General features: G+C 38.0%; 1 protein-coding gene across 8 annotated transcripts in view; it reads right to left on the bottom strand.

The window, feature by feature from the left end:
• The window catches only part of ebf3a (EBF transcription factor 3a), a 128009-nt gene that overhangs the window by 98845 nt on the left and 6712 nt on the right, over positions 1-22452 (bottom strand). For 2 of the 8 annotated variants that reach the window (XM_073027561.1, XM_073027562.1), the window contains exons 3-8: positions 20749-21271; positions 20318-20474; positions 19901-19964; positions 18951-19006; positions 16400-16473; positions 14648-14716 (exon numbers count right to left, since the gene is read on the bottom strand). In XM_073027561.1, the coding sequence (XP_072883662.1) occupies positions 14648-14716; positions 16400-16473; positions 18951-19006; positions 19901-19964; positions 20318-20474; positions 20749-20882 (554 nt within the window). In that variant the 5' untranslated portion in view covers positions 20883-21271. Of the gene's footprint in view, positions 1-14647; positions 14717-16399; positions 16474-18950; positions 19007-19900; positions 19965-20317; positions 20475-20748; positions 21419-22452 lie in introns of those variants that run through there. The other 6 variants (XM_073027565.1, XM_073027568.1, XM_073027560.1 and 3 more) reach the window with 4 other exon arrangements.

Genomic DNA, 22452 nt, shown 5'->3' with positions numbered 1-22452 from the left:
CAAATATTACAGTTTAATCTGGGGTCTTCTCAGGTTCTGCAGTGCTCTAACATGCAATGGCTTCATTATTGCAAAACTGCAATGCACCTGAAAACAATATGGACTTTAAACAGTAAAAAGGTCACAGATGAAGATGATGCAGTTGGTTGTGTAGAGAATGTTGTCTTAAAAAGTTCTTTCAATAACTATCACTATCCTTCTTTGTACTCCAGTCACTGGGGGTGGTTTTCCCTTTAACCCCAATTTCTTTTACAGCACTGTGGGACTATACTGTTTAGATGCTGCCTTGACATCATTGTCAGTCACACTTGCTGCTCTTCTGGCATTGAGTTCTTGGATCCATGTCTCGATCAAGGCTATGATAAGGTTGGCAGCCAACTGGTTCTGGCAGAACATAAAGTGAGCATTGGTGTACAGGTTACTGTGGAACAGGTGCAACACGATGGCACCAGTAATGGCTTCATCCATCACTTCACTGATTATTGGGAGGGGGTCTGGTCGGGCATTAATTGCTCAGGTTAAACTTGTCTGTTTTTGCAGTGGATAGTAGTATTCTACTTTGGCAGTTGAATTGACGTCAGTGTCACAGGCACTGGAAATACTTGTTAGTCTGGTGCACATATCTTCAATGGTACACCCAAAATGTGCTGAGGCTTATTTGCACTTAGAAAACATTTAATTCATGTGAAGCAAAGTAAACTGAACCAATGCTGGCACCTATGATGGTGGGGTGATAACATAAGACTATATGGTGAATAACTCTTGAATAAGAATGGTTCCAAACAGATTTCCTTGATTTTCACACTGTGCTCACGTTAAGGTTTCAATCAGGAGAACATTGTTGAGGCTAACTCATGGTGTTTCCCTCTGCTGGTAATCACCTGATTGTCAGCTGCCTTTCTCATCTATATGTGGCTGTGCTGCAAACCTTTGGACCCCTTAAGACTGTGACACACTAATTTAATTGTTAGTGTACAGATAATCCTATCCACTAGATTCACTAACTTGGAACCTCTTTCTAAGTGACACACTCTCTGCATGGCTTTCAAACAGAATTTTGTTTCTCCCCTTTTATTTCGGGCGAGGAACTGGTGATCTCCTGGGCCATACGGCCGCAGACTTTGTGGTTTATACCACTTCATCCGATGTGCTGCAACACCTCGTGGATACTCAGGTTTTGAATTTCTGCATCTATGGTAGTAAGGAGGGTAACAGGGGAAGGTGTCTCCACTTCTGGCTCTGTGAGGACGATACTGTACTCACTCATGCTACTTGGCTGTGGACCAGTGTAAACTTGACAAGTAACTTGGGGCAGACAAGGTTAAGTGGCTGCTCCCTCAAGATGGTTTCTTCATGACTAGAAACACAGACCATTCTGGCTGTCATATCCTTCAAGACTACGCTGATGTTGGTCTTGGTATGAACAAGCCATTGGTGTGGATAATAAAATTTTCACACAGGGTAGGTTTACCCTGTCTATGTCTACACGCTTTGTTTAACTGGTGAGCACTCGTTCATTACCCGGATGGAGTCAGAGGTCTACAGGGAAAGAGTGATTGTGTGAGTATGAGAGGGGTGAGAGAGAGAGAGAGAGAGACGTAGGTAAGATGCTGATCAGCAAAATCATGTTACTCATTTGAACAGGAGCTATGAGAATTTAGGGGATTCAGAAATATTGTTATGTTGGAGTGTATCATTGCATTCCCATCTCCAAGAGGATCATCCTACCAGAAAAACAGCAAATCATCTGGGAAGATTATGAAATAATTGGGATGTGAGATTAAAAAAAATAGTCGAGGAGGGTGGTGGTCCTATGGCACACATGCCTAAGATGGTATGTGCAAAAACTTTATTGGGACACAGCATGCAATGCCACCCCTCGATTCTTTAAACACCACCCTTAATGAAAAGATACATTGATGATTATATTCACTACCAAATGAAGAAGTGAATGAATTTTTACAATGCAAGAGCAGTGAGATGTGTTCAAAGTAAACATCTCACACCAGCTTGGCGTCAGCTAAATGGTTGCAACAACACAACGTTGGATGATGTGTTTTGAGATCTTTGCAGATCTGGTGCACACATCAGTATTTGGATAGTTAAATGTTAGAACAACAATACTATTTAGAGATTGTTACTTTTAATTGTGTTTCAAAAGATTAATATGAATAATTTTTGAACAGGTTTTCAAAAATACTTTATTTATTTCAGTCTGACTTATATTTTTATTAATAGTAAAACAATGAGTACGCATAAATGAGCAACAGGACTCTTTTTTCACAATTATTGGTATTAATTCATTCAATGATAATGTAGGCTCAAAATTATCATGACACATGAAATAATATATATAAGATTACCACCAATTTGGGCTCACACTCTCTAAGAGGTTTGCCTACCAATGGTCTATGTTATGGGGTGGTCTCCTAACTTTCCATGTTAAATTGGTCTGATTCTACTTTCTCTTATCCTGAAATGATGTTTCATCTTTAACAATGGAGCCGTTCATAATACGTCAACTTTTTAGCCAAAGTCAGAGCACGCTATGTTTTAATTAAATTGCCTGCATTTGTGTTACGCATTGGCTGGAATGGGTAGAAGCTTTCCTCCTTGAAGTACGCAAGTGAATCAGTTAGATATGCACAATCTGACAACTTTGATCTTAATTTTAACTGATGTTATTCCCACAAATTAACAAGTTCACTGAATTCAGTCTCTGTGCTGGGAATGATGGGATCTGAACCCTCAGAATTCACAAGTAGTTTGTTAATTCAGTACTATATGACTCCAACTGATTTTAAGAATGCACGACACTGCAAACAAAACAAAAATGTGTTTAACTCAATAGCTCTATTTTGCACCTTGTTAAATTGTTGTATTTTTTATTGTTGTTACTGAAGTTCAAGAAAGAAAACATTACTTTGCAACTAGGACATAGGGGAAAAATGCAAAGAATGGTCACATTTTGATTGTATATTTAACCAATAAGTAAATTACAAGAAGTATGATCCCATACAGGCATTCTTTAGCCTGCGGAGTAGATTTGGTAGGCTCAGCTTGCTGCTAAAAAAGCAAACGATAGCTTTTACACAAATAACCATAACCACAGTGGTTTTAGATTGTCAAGCTGCTCTTCATTATGGACATGCCTGACCTCATAGTCCCAGTTGGATGGGATTCTAGTGGCTATCCCCAGACAAACAAACATCGAGTACTTACAGGGAACAGCCTTGCTGAAATGATTCCTCAATCAACATTACAGAGAGCAAATTGGGCTTATTCTATCCAAAATAAAATTAATAACAGTATGCAGTATAAGCTGAAAAGGCCTCACTTGTAAACATTACATTTTAAAAGCATCTTCACACAACTGATATCTCAAGGGAGATTTTGTGGGGAGCGGTTTGGTCATTATATAACTGTAAACTTCTCAATGTTAACATTGGATAATCTCTATCAGATGTTTTCAGCCTCTTCCAATACTTACAAACAGTAGATGAAGGCCAGATGGTTGCCAAAAGAATCCAGGAAGGACTGGAAAAGTTGAATCAATAAAACACAAGCATTTGTTGCGTGGGATAATTTATCTAGTATTTTCTAAGTCATTTTTGTTTATAACTGGCTACTACTTTTTAAAATTCTATACAGTATAATGGTTTTAGTGACTTTTGAGTGTTCAAGAGGAATGCAATAAAACATGAGAATCATTACACATATCTTCTTCAAAGTTTTCAAAAACTGCCAAATAGAGGATGGGAAGTTCCTCATTTAAAGGTAAATGGGATATCATGTGAAGCTACAGATACCATGCCTATTACATCTTCTAGCAACCTGTCATGGAGGAGCATTGGAGAAGAATGGAGGAAAAAAGTCCTTGCCTAATATCTAAGATCATCTACAGGGTAAAATTTTTAACTTCAAAAATTTTAATAAAGTCTGAACTGGTGACATATACTACTATTTTAAAATGTTAATTACAAGTGAATCCAAAACCAACAGAGAAGTGACAACTTTAATTCAAACAAAGCTGTTCTGTTGTTGCTGTCCCAAAGAGTTACAGCATTTTCTTTTTTGTTAATATTTACCACTATTTCTCCTTTATCCCATTCAATACACAGTTGAGGCACAGTACTCTTTCATTCTAACTATTGGACTTACTGCTGGACAAGCAGCAGAGTGTTTTTATTGTTAATCAATACCAATCAATTCTGAGCCTTGATGTTAAATAGGGATCAATACAACTGTGCTGCAGATGAGATCTGATTTCAATTGGCAAAGAAACCTGCAGCAGTTTTTAATCATAAAGTGAATCAGGACATGGGAACATAAGTCAGATGAATTAATATAGACCATCCAGGACCTTTCCTGCCACTGAACCAGCACAAGGAAATTTCTGCCATATTTCATTATCACTGTTAGTCAAATCGGATTCAGGGTTTTTGAGAGTTTTCCTTTCAGAAGCTGAGCCGGGGTTTACAGCAAAGGTACACCTAACACCACATAGTGAAAAAGTGGCGACACTGCAGTTCAGCGGAGAAGAGAAATTTGAAGAGTGCAGTTATATGTATGCTCCATGAATCTCATTTTATATGATTAAGATCCATAAAAATTCAATAGCTTTTCTTCTGCAATTCACATTTTACCTGGTGAAATATCATAAGAATTTTATTATCTTTGCAGGTGTTACCAAAGAGCAGAAAAGGTTATTATTCTCTCCAAAATACTACGGAACATGTTGGAAAATGCCAAGAGCATTGGTCTTTTAAAACCTGTTTTCCTTTCCATAGACAATACTGCCATATAAAGTTTAAAATATATTCCAATTGACATTTGCACAATAAGATGTATTTCTGTGCAGAGACGCTGCTAACAAAAATGCTCAGTGATTTCTTCACCCGTCTGTGAAGATAACTGGACCACACCTGGCTTAAGTTTGTATTTTCCAAATCTTTCTGATAACCATCTTCTGAGAGATAACTCCTGGGTACCTAAAATGATTGCTGCAGCTTAATCCTATGCATCATTCTGTACAGTTTAAAGCTCTTAAAGAGAAACGACCAGAAGAAGGTGTGTGATTGATCAGAAAGCCCCGTAAATCGTGAGGTTTCTGTACAGTCCTCTGGCCTCCACTGCTATGTTTCCATCTATGATGATAAATTAGCATTAGATGGAACCTAATGAGTTTACTAAACATTTGGGATTTGTGCTAATAAACTGGCTGGCTGTGAACTAGCAGAAAGAATGAGCAATCCCTGAGCACCCTCTTATCTCTGTAACATGACAGTTAAACCACGCTTCCAATCTGTGATCAATTCATCATCCTAGCACCATTGTGCATTCTTCACAAAAAGATAATTACTGGTTCCCTGGATCAGAACACTCATATTTTCTTGGAATTGCAGGTCTTGATAGCAAGTACTGTCACCACTTTCCTTCCCCTTCCTCTATGACTCTATTTACGATCATTATTTTCACCTAAACAAGCCTTTTTCCTCAACTTGACCAGTAAATTCCACCGCGACAGGTAAGGAACGGTAAAAACAAATTTTCTCTATGGAGAGCTTTTACATTCAATTGATGATGCTGACAGGCATTTTTTGTAACTACATTGGCGCACGATTCAACGGCAGCTCTGATACTGACACATCAAACTGTAGATAACTGTCCAGCAGATCGGTCCTTGGGAATAATAATGCAATGAACATAGCCAACAGGTTTGTTTTTAATTTATAATGAACAATGGTATCTTTTAAGTGGTCTTTTTTGGACTTCAAGATGTAACAAATGACTATGTTCAACATAAACTAATTTAAGACTCAAAGTTCAAAGGCACATATTTCCATAATGAGAACGTACATCTCAACATTTTTCACACACATCTCCTGTACAATTATTACCAATTGTACAATTCTGTTCTGGTTACTGGCTGACCTGAAACTCACACGATTAATTACTATCACATCATACCACAAAGTCACTGCAAATTAGCTACTTCTGCTCGTAATGAATGAGAATAAAATATGTTTTGAAATACCGTTTATTTCATTGAAGAAGCATGGAAGTTCTGGAACATAAAAGTGGTAGAAGCAATTATAATGAATTCTCCAGAAAAATGAGTCATAGCTTTCTTTGATTCCATACTTGAAAGGTTTGAAAGATGAAAATTATCTCTAAAATGGGATGCAGCTAAAATCTGTTGTGTACCATTTAACAGCTATGTCAGGTTAATTTTAAATACTGTTGTGATAAAAGTTTCTAGACCCATAACTACACCATGTTAACTTACAGAAGTCATCTCCTTTTATATTTTAAATGAGCTGGTTTTTAATGTAGATTTAGAACATATAACAATAAATGATCAGAATAATTTCAGTAAGTTCTCTGTTAAATTCTTTTCACTTTCCTCGGGGCCTTCTCTTGGCTATGGACCATTGCACAAATCATGGAGGTAACAGATGAATTCTGTCCACCACATAGATCGGTGCCCTATGACCTCAAACAGCAGGACCCAGCAGCATGTCCAATCCTATCTACAGAATATTTCCTTACCCAATCTTTCTAGTGTCACAGAACAAATTGCTATGTTCAGAAAATGGAAATGGTTGTGGGAGGCACTCATTGGCACCACTTCCAATAAGCAAATATTGAGGAAGAACTGACATAAAAGATCCCACTAAGGGACTGCAGCATCCAAGCATATTGATCTGATTTACAAACCTTTTCTAATTTGAAACAAATGTTGTGGGTGTGAATCTGTGGAAAAGCTTGTATTACTTACCCTTATGTTGAATTGTGCATACCATCAGAGCCACTGGATTTACTTAAGGCTTTTCTTTTCATATAATACATTGAAAACAAATGTTTTTATATAGGAGCCAATTATCCCAGTACAATTAAAATAGAATTTATATTCTGATTTTGAACAGATAATGTCCATGTGATGGCAAACAATGGACACTGTTGAAACAAAAGCCAGCCTTTCATTCTGAATGCTTGTAAAAACTGTTCCACTGTTAAAAAAGCAAAAAATGTTTCAGAAAGGCAGGATCTTTGATACTGTTAAAGTTTTATTCCTTGCATAATAAATAACCCATTTAGATTTCATCAAATGCATTTAAAATGAGGTATTAGTGAAGTCAAAACCCAGAATTCAGAACAGATCCAATTGAGTAACTCCAAGGCTGCAACGCTCCATAATTACAGTTAATGTCTCAATGTACAAACCAACTTGTGAAAACCTTTCTATTACCACATTTTAAAGATTTTTTCCACCAAAGATATACCTTAGAATGCTGTTTGCATTCTTAAGTCACTAACCATGCTGACTTTTACCAGGACCCCGGCCCTCATAAAGCCAATCAAAAGATGCAAAATGAAGTCATTGACATAGACAAACAAACCATGCATCTCCCTACATTAGTCGCTAATATGTTCCACAAAATCACGTGATGTGCATTTCTGTTTTTGTTTGACGTCCATAGAAGTTAAATTGTATTTAATTCTAATGCTCATATTATCACCGATAAGTCTGATGAAAAAATGTTTTGTCACTGTTGAAATATTGTAGGATCACGGGGGAAAAAAATTAAAACTAGTTAAATAGTATTCACTCTGGCATGATTTAGAAGATATCAAAGTTGTGTTTTTGAGAGTACAAAACTTGATTCTCAAGTCTTGCGGATAGAGCTGTTCTGATTCTGCTGCTAATTCATCACCTACATTGTCTATATCAATTTTGTTAAAACCACCTAACTTTTTAAAAACGGTTTGATGTTCATGCTTTATTATCTCCTCTTTATCCTGTCTGTTATCTTCTTCCAGATGGATAAGAGTAACGGTTACAGCTCCATTCACGAAAAAGCTGATAATGTAATTTGGGGCTGGATAAGAGAAAATAGCTAGCCAGCCGAGGCATACACACCACAGAAGGGCTATGTAAACTTGTAGAGGAAATCCTAATCAAATTTTGGTTGGCAAAGTGCATACCTGACAGTCCACACAATACCAAAACCAATTCAATTTTACTGGTTGTTATTCAAAAAGAATGGGCAACTGCGTCAGCCCATTGTGCTTTAATAGCCCTACTCCAACTGTTAGGGCCTTTTGTCGCCTGCCTAAATTAAGCCTTCTGTGCGGTCACAAGTCCTCTAAGCACGGCTAGGGTGAATGTGCAGAGTGCCAGCAGTGCATTCAGTACTGAAAAAAGGGGGAGTGTTCGTCTTGTGTACACAACCGAATTAAGTTCTTTTACTGCACATATGTCACAGTCAGATAAACCAAGTCTGAGCCTAACAATTTGCTTTACAATAACTTTTTTTCTGGGGGGGGCAAATTAATTGTTGCTTACACTTCACTTTAGAACTTATGTCCCTATTGAAGTAAACTTTTGTTAGGAGGAGATTAGATTCATTAAATAAAGAAGTGTGTGTAAGTGATGTTTGGGGGGGGGGGGGTGGGGGAGTGGGGGTTAACTCCGCCACACTGTAATTTTAGTTTGTCTTCATTATTGAACCCTGAGACTTTTTCAGCAGATCCAGTTGTAGTAACTGACACCCCAGCCCCCACTGCTTTGTTTCAATCAAAATAGGCTCTTTCAGTTACAGCAGGGAGAGCTGTCTCGGCAAATGAACTGCTCTTTCTCACCAGATGTGTAACCGTGTTTCGTCTTTCACCAGCGACAAGCTGGAGCCAGCTTCTTCCGTTAGCTGGGCCCATTCTACATGTCTTACAACAACACAAATGTAAAGCCCTTCCTTTGCACATATGTTCAACTCATTTCCCAGTGAATTTACTATTTGAGAAACACAACATAATCCCTAACAAACCAGCCAGCTGTTCCACATTATTGTATTTATCATTAGGAATAAAAAGATAACAATTGATTTTAGTTTACTTCTACACTAAAATGCTATCAAACCTCATTAAGTAAACTTTATAATATCAAACTCCCTTATTTAGATAACCCTTTTTCCCCTTTGGCCTAGCTGAATTTACTAATGGGGTTCAAACCACAATAACACATATTAGTAATACTTAGGATTCCTTTGTTACTATTCATAGATATTATCAACAAATTTGATTCTATATAAATTCCAATAAAATGCAGATAGGGGTACATAAAGTAAACCATATGAGTTCATGTTTCAAAGATACACATCGCACAGAGCGTAAAGAAAGTAGTCAAAAACAATAACAGTAAGAGTTCTGTGTTCAAACCCACACCCATTACTTGTTAATTGGTAGATCGGTCCAAATAAGTTTTTAAAAAAAATTTCTTTTCAGTGTAATCTGTGGTTGCCTTGCCAAGTATAGGTTAAGCTCCCTGAGATTTCACTTCCTGTAGTCCTGTCTGTCAGTCATGTTCTGGCTTCTGCTGTGGAAACCTTCTCTGAAACTAAGAATTTCCATCTGCAATTCATGATCCCACTTCCTCAGCCACACACGGCCCTCCCCCGCACCACCCCTTCTCCACCCACACCACCAGCATCAGTTCTTGATTTCTTATAAATGATTAAAATATCGAGAAAATAAATGGTGTTGAACATGACATCATTTCTCTGGCAAAAATGCAAGCTTTTTGAGTCAGATTCAGGATTTTATAAAGTTTGTTATTAAAACAATGTTCAAACAGCTCCATTTCCACTTTCTCTTAAGGTTATGGAAAGAAATCATGTTCATTTGCTGATAAAAATCACCCATTTCTATAACACTGGAATAACAAGTGTTCTGATTTTGGTGGACTTTTCCATAAACTAACGCAATTTATCAAAGACTTCCAAACAAAATTACTGGCCGTGGCACTATCTCTTCTTTTCACCTGATAAGGCTGCAACAGAAGCACTGAATTTTTTTTTATCAGGTTCCTTGTTTTGTATAGTTTTGACAGCTTGGCTTGTCTCCCCTTCTTTTATTGTTACTTTCATTCTCTCACATAGGTTCTTCTCACTATCTCTTTGTGTATAACCATCCTCAATGTTCCCTCTAATTTTACTCTGTTGCATTCTCTCTAGGCTTCCTCCCAGTCTCCACCTCTCATTGTTGCTGTCCCCTCCCCCAGCTCCACTACACACCAATCCCCACTCCACCCCAACACAGCCGCTAGTACACGATCTCTGTTCCTTGACATTCCACTATGGGCTTTGGTCACCGAGATACGTTTTGTGTTGAAGACTGAATGAGCACAGCACTTCTCAGAATTGTTTTGTTTTTCCCTCTGTAGCAGAAGAGATGTGAGATGGTCATAAATAATGCAGAGACGTTCACACCTGTGTACTTGCATGGAGACTGCACTGGTAGTTTCTCCTGACCTGAAATGTATTTTCTAGTGCTACGCTCATTAATCAGAAATATACTGTATCCTTGAAATCTGTGCAGAAACACCATTGGAAGGAGAGGAAACAAGTGTTTACGAGAAGACTTGCAGTTTATTTGGTAGAGGTGCAGCTTTGGAAAATGAAATGAAAGCAAAGACAAAAGCTGAGAAAATACCTGCTCCGTGTTTTAACACTGACACACTAATGTACACTAGAAAGTGAAGAGGAAAACTTAACACCAAACTGCATTGCTCTAATTACATTATGCAGATGTAATGACAACATGCCATTCAAAGAAGGTTGCTATATAATCTCTAAACATACAGTGGGAACCACCAACAATCACAGCTTTGCATTAATTGTCCAAACACTGTAGCGTACTAAGGACTAGATAACAAAACAATGTTTAATTTAAAATTATTAAAATTTGAAAATCCTGCTTGTCATTCCCAGGCTCAGCCAAAACATAAATGGCATTCAAGAAGACAATGAATTAAATTTTTGTTTAATGTCCCTTTCCACAGATTCTAATTTACATTGCATTTTTAACAAAACCGTTGACCTTATAAATGCTGGCATTTGTACAGCTTCAACAGTGTAGGGTTTAATCATGCTTTTCCAAAGCCATAAGGGAAAATGTTTTAACTGCTGGTTGGATATGGACTAGGAACAAAAACATTGGTATTGGTCAAATGTTTATTCTCAATGCTTCCGAAAACAGCCTGACAAGAAGATGTAAAGGTCTAGGGAATAACCCATCACTGTTCCTAGGGTCTAGTAATAATCATACATAATCGTTTGGAAATATAGCTAATAAGAAATATAATGAATGCTAAGCAAAATCGGCATTAGGCACAAATTACATGATATTAATAGTTGAACAGGTGCAGAAAGGCGCTTTAAATGAGGTAAATGAATAAAATGTCCCAGAGCACAACTGTGTGCACTGACAAAAAGTCAATCACATGAATTATTCAACAACTGAAGCTGCCAGCAAAGGTCAGCTTTCTTTGACCTTTGTGACAGGAAGTGAAAGGAACCAATGTTGACTAAGAAAACTGAAAATCAGTCTTTGGCTACTACGTTACCATCACTTAAAAACTTAAAATGGGTCTTAAATCATGGGCATTGTTGAATCAAAACATTTGCTCCTAGTACATTTATATTGACATACCTATAAAAGTATTTCTCAACGATTGACACACGCAAAATAATTTAAAAATCATGAATTCTCGTTGTTTTAGAACCATTAAAAAATCATACAGATCCAAAGGCCACATAAAATATTTTAGAAACCAGCAGGCTTGAAATTCAGTAACAGCTGTTAAACCTGACTAAACTTTTCACTAAACTAAAGCCATTCCAATCGCTTCAAGAGAGAGAAAATGGGATAAACAGATGTCTGGCTGCTGTACAGGAAAATAGGACACACTTGGAATGATAAGTCTCCTGAACTGTACAGAAATGCCAACTCTACAGGGGATGCCAGTTACTACTAGTAAAGATGCCAACTTGCTATTTGACTGCACTGGTGCCACTGGGAACATTCTGCTATGTGTGCTATTCGTAATGTATCGTGAACCCATTTAATGTATCCCAGCACAGCTACCACAGCTCTCACTAGAGCGTTGCAGTGCTGTGTTGTGATTGTAATATAATCCTGCCTCCTCTTGTCTTCCTCAACAATCAGTCTTTTCAATTTTCAACAGTTGGACATTGCATCCATCTACACTGAACCCACACAGGGAAGGAAAAGGCAAAAGGATGTACCTTTCCAGGAATTTCCGCAGTTAGCAAAAAAATATACTACACTAGCACGGAAAAATTATTTTAGCACAGATTATGTTCTAATTTAAACAGCATTCACAGTATACTGTAATCTTTTAAAACCATCAGAATATATTGGAGAAGTAGGATTTATCTCTTTAGGCTTGTGTGTCATAGACAATGGGTGTTCCTAATAAGAAACAGCTGTTTTATTTTTTGTTTTCCCAGAAAACATTATTTTACTATGACAGTGGTGTTTTCATCCTGCCCAACAGTACAACAAGGCATGTATGTTCTTTCTTCCCCACCATCACATCACCATCCCCACCAACAGCATCACCCCCGCCCCTCCGTCCCCCTAAAGCCCCACTCCTCTGAACACAGTTAAGTCAAACGATTTTCCTCTAAATAGTTTAGTTGCAGTAAGCTGCTATTTTTTTTCACCTAACGATGGACAATGGCTTTGATTTACGGAACACTGCTTGGACCTGAGCTGGAACAAATGTGTGGTCATAGATCTCAATTCAAGATTGAATTATTGGTTCATATCCTGAGGACAAATATGCCTTATCTGTTCAGAACCTGCTAAATGTGTCCGAGGGCAAAAAGGAACTGGTAGAGCGTGCTCTCTGTGATTCCTTTTAGAACCAACTAGCCAAGTGATGAGATTGCTCACCAGGGGACACTGAGCCGAACAAAACAGGGGGAAAAAGCTCTGCAAATGCACGTTCTCACTTCAACTTTGTTTTAATGTCTGTGAAGACTTGGCACCCATGTCTCCACGTTGATCTAAATGCTTATGAATTTAGCATTTTTTAAATTAATTTAGCACTTTTCCAATTCACCTCAAGGCTATAAACTTTTCTGCATTTCCTATTAACTACTCACTTCTTAAATTTCTACGTAGGAGCTGAGAATTTCATGTCTGGCTAAAGCCTCTCCTGTTTCTTCACAGTACTTGCAACATTAAGCTAATTAGAATTCCTACGTTTACAATTGTTTTCAATACATCAAGTAAATTTAGAAACACGAAACAGGTTTCTCATTGATAATATATTTTCGGCATTTGCACTAGTTTCACTATAAACTGCGTAACATTTATTCTTAAAATGTGGTTTGCTGCTGTCTTGTTAGACATCTAAACATAACTATCTTATGATAAACTGTATGGTGACGTTAAATGGGAGAAGCTTATATGGTCATATATATTTTCTGTTGAGGGTTTTGTGTTTTAAAATGATTGGCCTTCAAATGTTTTCAAATAAAATGTTCTAGTTATATATGTAGAAATGCCCTGCAAATCCTTCTAAACTGGTTAAAGTAATAGATCATTTATATTATTTACTTACAGAATAAATTTGAATCCATTGTATTAGAATCACTATTTCACCTTTCTCTATTATTAACCACTTTTTCACATAAATCTTACTACAGGTTATGATGCCATCACTATTGATAACACAATAAATGTGCAATATTAATGTATCTTTAAATTACATCATAATATCAGCTCAATACAGATGCTCAATAGCCACTGTAATGAAATAGCATAATAACCTGAGTCATAAATGCAAAATCATTTTTATAACTTCTGCCAGACAATAGCAATGAAGAAGGCCGATGATAGTAGAGAATATTAAGAAAATATGCAGTGCATTTATTTTCAATATTCACCTAATAAAGTAAAACACACCATGGATTATAATTGCACTCTTTATGTAGAAATTCTACTTGGAGTCCATTAGGACAGAAACACTAAAGACAAATATAATTGTATTGATTTTTTTAACACCAAGTTCTTCAAACTGTTGAACCTGCCTTCAATTGCCTGACACAATCCCAGAGTGATGGCAACAACTGGTCTGCCCTATTTGATTACTAATAAGAAAGATGTCCCCTCTGTCAGATAGCTAACATTCTCCACTAAGCAAACAGCTATTCCAGCTAATCAAACATTGGCACTGCTCTCCACTGGTGCTGCATATTTTGTCAGGCTTAACTTAGGGTCTTTCCTGGTTTAATTTTCAGACATTGAAATCAAAGTTCATGATCAGAAGGTACGTCAGTAATGAAAGCGGCTGAAACCCTAGCTTTGTTCAAAACCTACTTAAGTGCAAAGTTATCATACCTATACTTCGCAGTAACTTTCAACATGTGACAGCAGCAATGTTATACATATTTAATGTCACAAGCCTTTCAGCAAGGTATGTTTCTTTCTCACAAAAGAGGCCAATGCGTAACTATTAAACAAATGGCAACTAAAAGTAACACAAAATACCTGTGAGTTACTAAGAAACAGATTAGAGCACATATCTACATTTAAAGCCAAAAACTCTCTAGGCATAAAATACTCTTCACAGTGAGCATGGTGGCAGATGAATCTGCTTCCCTTGACAACTCACAAGCAATTACTGAATCCCCACAGAGTGAGCCACCAGGTTTCCAAGTCAACCCACCTGTGCATGGTATCACAAAAGGACAACAAACAGAACAATGCACGGAATGAACTGAAAGCAACACTGAGGGTAATGGGCATCAAAGGATAAAAATTAATACATTCATACCTGTCAATAATCACAGGATCTGAGGGAGTTTCATTTCTGTTGCCGCAACTTTTTTTATCACAACACCGGCTGTAAGCAAAACAAATAATCTTAAGCATGTTCTAAATAAACGATTATCTTCTTCCCAGCTCAACCAACCCAACACCCGCTCCCCACCCCCCAGCTCTTTTGCCATCTCCAACTTTGATATAATCATGGCCAGTGAACAAGCACCATAATGGGAATGTTAAAAGATTGAAAAACAACATGTTGTGGTGTCTGTCTTTACGTTGATCTCAGAAAAGAAAGAGGCAGGAGGCTAGGGAATAGGTTTTCACAGCTTCCGCTTTTGTTTACCTCTAATTGTCAAGCTGTTATTTCTGGAGAAGATGCAAGATGCCACCTTCAACCAATATTTCTGTGGGGCATTTTTTAATTGGAACCATAACAGTCTGTATGCCCCTTTTGTGATTTTTCTTGAAAAAATCCTTTGTTAAATATGTGTTGCATAAGTGTAATTGAAATTAGAATATAGCAAATATAATACATGATTATATCTTTAAAATCATAGTTTGTATAATGGTTACATGTCTAAATTGGCTAAATTAACACCATATGGTAGGCAAAGTATATAAAGCCTTTTAAATCTGACAGCTAAAGTGATTAAAGAAAGTCTACAGTCTTCCACTTACAGCTTAAATCACATCTGTGCTCTCTTCTATGTTAATTGCAATACATGCAGTAGTGGATAATAAAGAAATTTCACTTTATTGGTTGTAATTTATATTTATTACCCAGTATAGGGAAAACTCTGTTTTTGTATATTAGCACTGTTACAGTATGTTTTAAGTGAAATGACATTAAGCAATAAGCATAATAGCTAGGAATAGTATGCCCCTTAGAGTATGATACCTGCTACTGTAGCCTGATATTCTGGTTGCACTTCCTGAATAGCCCTGCTCTAACAAGCAACTATATTTCACATTCAATACATACAAAATCAATGATGCATTTTTATTTCCCTTGCAGTGTGAAACTCTTATGGCAGTTAGAAAAAAAACAGGTGGGAAATTGCTCTTCTGACACAAATCCTGGTGATGTGCATGCTATCTAACAACAGAATGAACAATGCATCACTGCTCTAGAGAAAAGGTTAACTGACAGTATCAAAATCAATTCTCACATATATGAGCTCAATAAGTACAAAGAGTTTCTTTTTTTTTATCAATAACAGATTATGGTTTATCTGTGGCTCAACCTAGTAAAGAAGGGAACAGTAAAATGACTGAATGATTAGTGATTCCTATAGAATCACTGGTGTGCATAAACTATGACCTGTTTCCGTTCTCCTCTTAAAAGTGCATTGCAATGGCAGCAATAACGTATTAATCCGATACAGTGAATAACATGTTAGATTTAACTTGGCCATGTTCAGGGCCCAAGCAATTACCAAGCCATCCAACGCCGGCAATAAAACATATCTTACCAATATTGAAACATAACTTTCCCGTTTTGTTTAAAAATACAGTGGTTCTTTCCCTTTCAATGGGCGGGGAAACGTTGCTGTATTTGGCATCATTTTATTTCATTGGACGGTGCGCAAAAAAATAATAATGTACTACGTTAAACTTACAATTGTTAGAATGTCTTCGTCGTTAGTGTAAAGTGCTAGTCTGTCTCCCGTGCCTTGCGTATTGAAACTGTATAGCGGAGAATAAATCTGGTGTAACTTTTCACATTGGCAGAGCACCTTAAGCGCCACAAGTAGCTTACCTGCACATAATTTCGTGTGTAAGTAGGACTCTGCACATTTCGGGGTTTTTGTCTTGGCCTTCGTATACAATAGGCTGAAATAATTATCCAGAGAAACAATAATCAGCGCTTTCACACTGAAAAGTTGCCTTTAACAAAGATTAAATGTCGCGATACCTGTTAATGCAGCAACATTGGCCATTAAAAAAAAGAACACAATAGTTTTCAGATCATCCTAATCGATTTTTCCCCCTGATGTGCATTAAACCAATGTATGCATATTTAGAAGGAACAGTTACAGCGGAAAAGGCCCCAAAACTGAGATTTCTAACCTTACGGTCACGTTTAAATCAGTTAGAACCTATCCTTTAACAAGGTGAGGAGTGCCTGTCATTCCCAGGTATTAATTACATGTCATGTTGAATTTTGATCGTGTTCTTTATGAGAGGGGGCAAGAATACAACTGGGCGTCAGCTCAACAAAAACGCTAATTGGTAAATACTGCATTTGCTTCGCACCAACAACACACTCTCGTACATGTTTGGGAAGGGGAGAGTGCCGTTATTTATTCTGTGAGGCGGCACAAGAAGTTTGGGACCCAAACAATGTTATGTCTTAGTTTGCTCTCTCTCTCCCACCTCATTTCCACCAAAAAATAAACTCTGTTTTTTTTTTGGTGCGCTTTAGCCTGTGGAGTGAATCTGGTATTTATTTTTCAATTACACACAATGATTTTTTTCTCTAAAAAGACAGTCTGTGAGTACGGTTGAGTAATTATTGAGCATTCGTTCTAACAGCAGCCAGATGGTGGGAGCTCTAGGTGTGTTCGCCTGCTCCTCGCTCGCCTTTCAGCGAGTCTTCTCCAGCGAGCAGTGCGCACAAACGCACCACGCTCCTTTACAACTCAGCTGAGCGCATCGGATCCTCAGTTCCAAGCTGTCTGTACCCTTATTATTCATCTAACGAGATTCGCTTTGCTCGCATTGTAACGAGCCGCACCTCCCCAGAACAGATGCTTATTTTCTGATTGTTGTCATTGAAATAAAACATGGCCAAGTTGGGAATGTTATTGTTTCCCCTTTTAATCGCCATTCCTGCGCGCTTTTTTTTTGTTTTGTTGTTTCTTTTTAATTTTGCTGCAGAAATCCTAATCAGTAAATTAGTTGATCTGCGCCGTTGACTCTTTGATCAGTTATATTGTTGTTTTCCATCAATCAAGTGAGATTAGCGTTTTTGCAAAGCCTCGTTTGCATCATTAAAATAGTAAGATGCGTGACTCGGTGAGTAGATATCTCTTAAAATAACAGCCTCTTCATACCAAGCCCTTAAGAAACAGGATATACTCCCTCCTAAATTAGGCTACGGTGATTTCGGTAAACGTTTACCTTACAGATAAAATGGCATAAAACCATGTTGTCACCTTTGAGATCACAGAGGAACGGTAAAGGAGGTTTCTGACCTATTGAAATAACTGTGGCAAGTGGGAAATAGCATTGGGGTTCTTATGATCAATGTCAATCCCGTGCCAAACACAGGCCCTTAATTCCAAAACTACACATCTATGGGTCATCTTATCATCTGTGCGGGCAGTGCTTAACACTGTTTCTTTTTTTTTTCCCAACTCGCAATATCACTGCGTGATCACAAACTTAATTAGGAAATTTGAATGATAAGGAAGACATCTGATTCCATGAGATGAATGTGTGGCACGTAATGTGTACCACTGCCCCCCCCCAAAAAAACGTGCAAAAACTAAACAAGCAAAAATAACGGTTTTCAGCTGTCAGAGGAGGGAGCAAAACAATTGCTCGATTTCTTGAATTGTTTTCTTTATTTATTTACAATGCAATGAAATTACAGAGTAATGTAAAACAAAGTGCATTGGCGAGATGGTGAAATATCTGGCGATTTTCAGTTCGGAATATAATCGTGCCGACTCCCGTGGCTAATTACAGTACAGCACCTTTGATCAACCGTACTTATCGTCTTTGAAGTTGCAGAAGACAGGCTAAATAATTTAATAAGCAACTGCCTGTAATTATGTTATTTACAAGGTATGACAGACAGATGATAAAGAAATACAGCTGATCTCAGGGAATGGACTGCTTCGTGACCCCTGGCGCACCCACTCAAAGCTGCAGCTTCTGGGCAGGGGGGGGAAAAGTGGAGCTGAATTATGGAGAATGGGCTGAGAGGTGAATTGGAACTGGAAAGGACAGGCTGACTTTTCACCTGAGCGCATTTAACTCCGTAGACAAATGGAGACGCCAACTGCCAAATCATGCAGCTCTACAATAACCAAATCACGCCCTTCCTCACAAAGTGCGAATTTAACACTGGGAATTTTTGAGGGGGCCACACGTACAGCAAAACTTAGCTAAACCCAAACAAATTTGAGTTAATTTCAAGACAGGCAATTAATTTAAAATATTGCAACTTGCAAAACAAAAGTGTTGACTTCCTGGCCAAAACATGTGAAATTGTGCACAACGTTGGTCCTGGTACCAAATGAGTAGAGCTACAGTAAACAATTAAAATGCAAAATTTAAAGCGTTTTTTTTAACTCTCTCACCTGTTTGGTCATTGAATCGATGAGCCTGACGTAGAGATCCTGTTCTGTTCGCACCCCTAGAAACAAAGTACATAGTATTAAATTTAACGCGACTTGAAAAGGGAAACGTTTGTTATCAATATCTCCAGATCATTTAAAAACAGAAAGGCGAGTTTGCATTCTACATCGCTCTGTTAAAGGACACTGTTAATTTGACAAAATATTGAAGCTGATGTCCTTGTAATGAATGCAATAAAATGAGCTGATAGGCAATAAAACGTGAATAAAATATTCGTCAGAGAAATATAAACTCTTTCCCATGAAATCCATGAATTCTTGACATTTATTGTAAATTTTATATTTAGTTGAAACGTGCAATTTGCAGGGCTCTGAAGCGTGGAGCGCTGCTTTTTTAACGGGGCGAATGTTTGTCCCATGCTTTGTACATTTTCTGTTTGGACAAGTATTCCACTATACTCAAATGGTGATAACTAATGTCACGGATATACTTAGTGCTTTGGTTGTGACACTGAGATCTGGAGTTCATGGCCAATAGTGTAAAAACCAAGCCCAGGGCAATTTACATTTTTTTTGAACCCAGATTTTTACTTTAAAGATTAGTTTTACTGCCTGCGATTAACTGTTACAATATACTGCCCCACAAGATTACCACACAACAATACAAAAGGGGCATGAAATTTAAAAAAAACATTAACATTGAACCAGGACCCTGCTTCAAGGGGTGGGAACAACATCATGTTCACATTCAAAGCTAAATACACGACGAATCAAAAGTGACAATGAAATTCTGATCTTTTTATTTTCTTTTTGCAGTTAATTGCTAGCCAGGATGAGCTTCAGAATTATACAAACAATGACCTGTATCCACACCACATGATTCATACCCAAACCCTATTAAAATAGAAAAAGAAAGCCGCTACACCCCTCTGGTTCAATTCTCGTCAACTTACCATTGCTGTAAAGTAACTGAAGTTTGTAGTGTATTCCATTGTTGGTTTTTTCATTATTTGGCTCCTAAAAGCAAACGTTATAAATGAGTAATTATATATTTCAATGTATTCCATAGTTTATTTTCCAAGTCTCTTTAAATATATGTGTTTATAATTACCAACTTGCCATGCCATTCTCTGGCTTATTAAGTATGCGGCGAGTCCTCGTATTATAGCAATAAGAAACATTTTGCTTTTAGGCTTTTGTAATAAAATAATATTTACACACAATGTCATAAACTGCAGCTATTTTCTTAGCAGCCCAGACCTGTTATAACAAGCAGAACTACACGTGGTTTGGGCGCCTCTTGAGTACCGTTAGGCTAGTTAGTTATTGTGCACTTAAAGAGAAAATCATTTCTACAGTGAGTAACTTACTTTATCTTTCTCCACAAAGTCCACATAAGCTGTTCTCTCGATCTCGACGGGCTGCCCCTGCCTGTCGTAAAGGGCCAAGACGAAGTGGAAAAAATTGGATTTTCTTAGGTTTGAGGGCGGCTGCTTTTCAAAATGTGCCCGAGCCAGACCCACGCCGCTGCGGGAAAACAATAACACAGTGTATCGGTGAGAATTAGCTGCACTAGAGACAGAGACCAACTGATGGAAAACATGGGAGATGGGAATCACATTTGGGAGACTAGAGATTTCTTGATTTGTCGCTAGCAGTAATATGATGTAATGAAAGGGAAAGTGAAGGGGAGCAGAGGGAGAGGGGGTAATTGATAGAGTATTGAGGGGATTTGGTGATTTTGGGTCGATATGAGAAACATAAAAAAATCAGATGGAAGGTAGTATTTGATTATACATACCTCTGGGCGGCTGTGTTAGCATCCACTACCCCAGCTGTGTGCATCCATGATCGGACCGGATTCATCCCACTTCCTAGCGGTTCCTCTTTCATGGTCGTCCCACCTCTTGGTATATTTTCCTGAATTCCAAACATTAAAACAATTTTTTCTGCAAAACCAGCTCCTGCACGGGTTTAGAATCTAGGAGATGTCAGATTTTTTTTTTCCCACGGCGAACGGAGGGGGAAATAGATGAGAGATGACTTTGCTCGTTATGATCAGTGAGAGAAAAGCCGAGTTCAGACTTGCTTCCTCTTCAAGCTGTCCTGAATTGGCACGACATAAACAATTTCAGTAGTTCAGCGCTAGTTGGATCGTGATCCGTTGTGGAGAAAAGTACAACTAGCGGGAAATTTGGTTTAAGAGTAAAAAAAATGTTGTTTGTTGATGTTGTTCTCTCAGTGTGGTGTCATCCTGCTAACAGCATCAAAGGTATTCTGCTTAGGACACTGCTGAATCGACCACTTCTGACAAGGTTCTCCTGCTCCAAAAGACAAATAAACGAAAAATGATTACCATAGAGGTGTTCCTGGACACAGGAGAGGTTGATTAGGGCCTTTAGCGTCTCACAGAATGGATGGAAACATACAAACTCAGCCCTCTTTCCCCTAGGAATGGATCCTTTCCCGGGAGCCAAAACTCTAAACCCCCGGGACGGGCGCTGACAGATTCTGACGTTTAGGGGAGGAGACAGCGGCCATGTATGGAGGTCTTATTAGCATAACCAATCGGAACGCAGCGACGCTTGCGATTGACAGCCACAACCTGAGCCGCGGCGTGAGCTGCCCTCTTTTTTTTCTCTCCCTGTGTATTTTTCCCTTCTTTTTTCTTGTACCCAAATTTGACATCCAATAAAATCAAATGCAGACATTATTATTAACATAATGAATCCTTTAGGAAAAAAATATACGGCGAATGTGAATTGTTTGTCTTCAAACAGAAATTAAAGGGACAAAATAGTTACTTTAAACACAAACTGAAGTGGAGGACACTGTCAGATCAATACGAGTAGCAAAAACTTGCGGCTGAAGTTTGTATTTAAACTTATAAGATAGCGTATGCCAAATGTTCCCTGGCCCTGGCTACAAATGGTCGCTGGGCAGTGTAAAATATGGACAGAAAATTAATAAAACGCTGCATTGAAGCTACGTGACAAATTATTCACAAACCTGAATTTTACGTGTCTCTGTGCGTGTAAGTGTGTATGTTTGTGTATGTGTGGGAAGAGGGGTGTCTTTAATATTTATTTAACCATATGCACTTGTCAAACAAAGTGGCTTCTTTATGTAGTTCTTTATGTATGAGTATAAAGTGCTCTATTGCCTTATTTTTCCCTATCCATGTGATCACGTAATCAATTATGGGTAAAAGATCTAGGTATGTTCCGTGAATCAATATCCAAATTATGAGGCACATTGAGCACTAACAATATCAGGGCTGCATAGCGGCTGTGAATCAGACCGACGATTTGAAGTTAGATGATATGAAGATACGCGATCACCAGGAATTCCTGAAGATCCACATGTATTTCCAACTAGATTTTTGTTGACTAAAACTAGCCTTTCAGAGATATTAGCTTGTGCCCAGAGGAGGGGACCCAGGGGACGGAAGCTGCCCTGTGCTTTTTTTGTAACTAAAGGTAGAAGACCGGGCTGGTGGGAGAGA

Source organism: Hemitrygon akajei, chromosome 23 (assembly GCF_048418815.1).
Source record: "Hemitrygon akajei chromosome 23, sHemAka1.3, whole genome shotgun sequence".
Taxonomy (NCBI): Eukaryota; Metazoa; Chordata; class Chondrichthyes; order Myliobatiformes; family Dasyatidae; genus Hemitrygon; species Hemitrygon akajei.
This window is presented reverse-complemented; position numbering and strand designations above follow the sequence as displayed.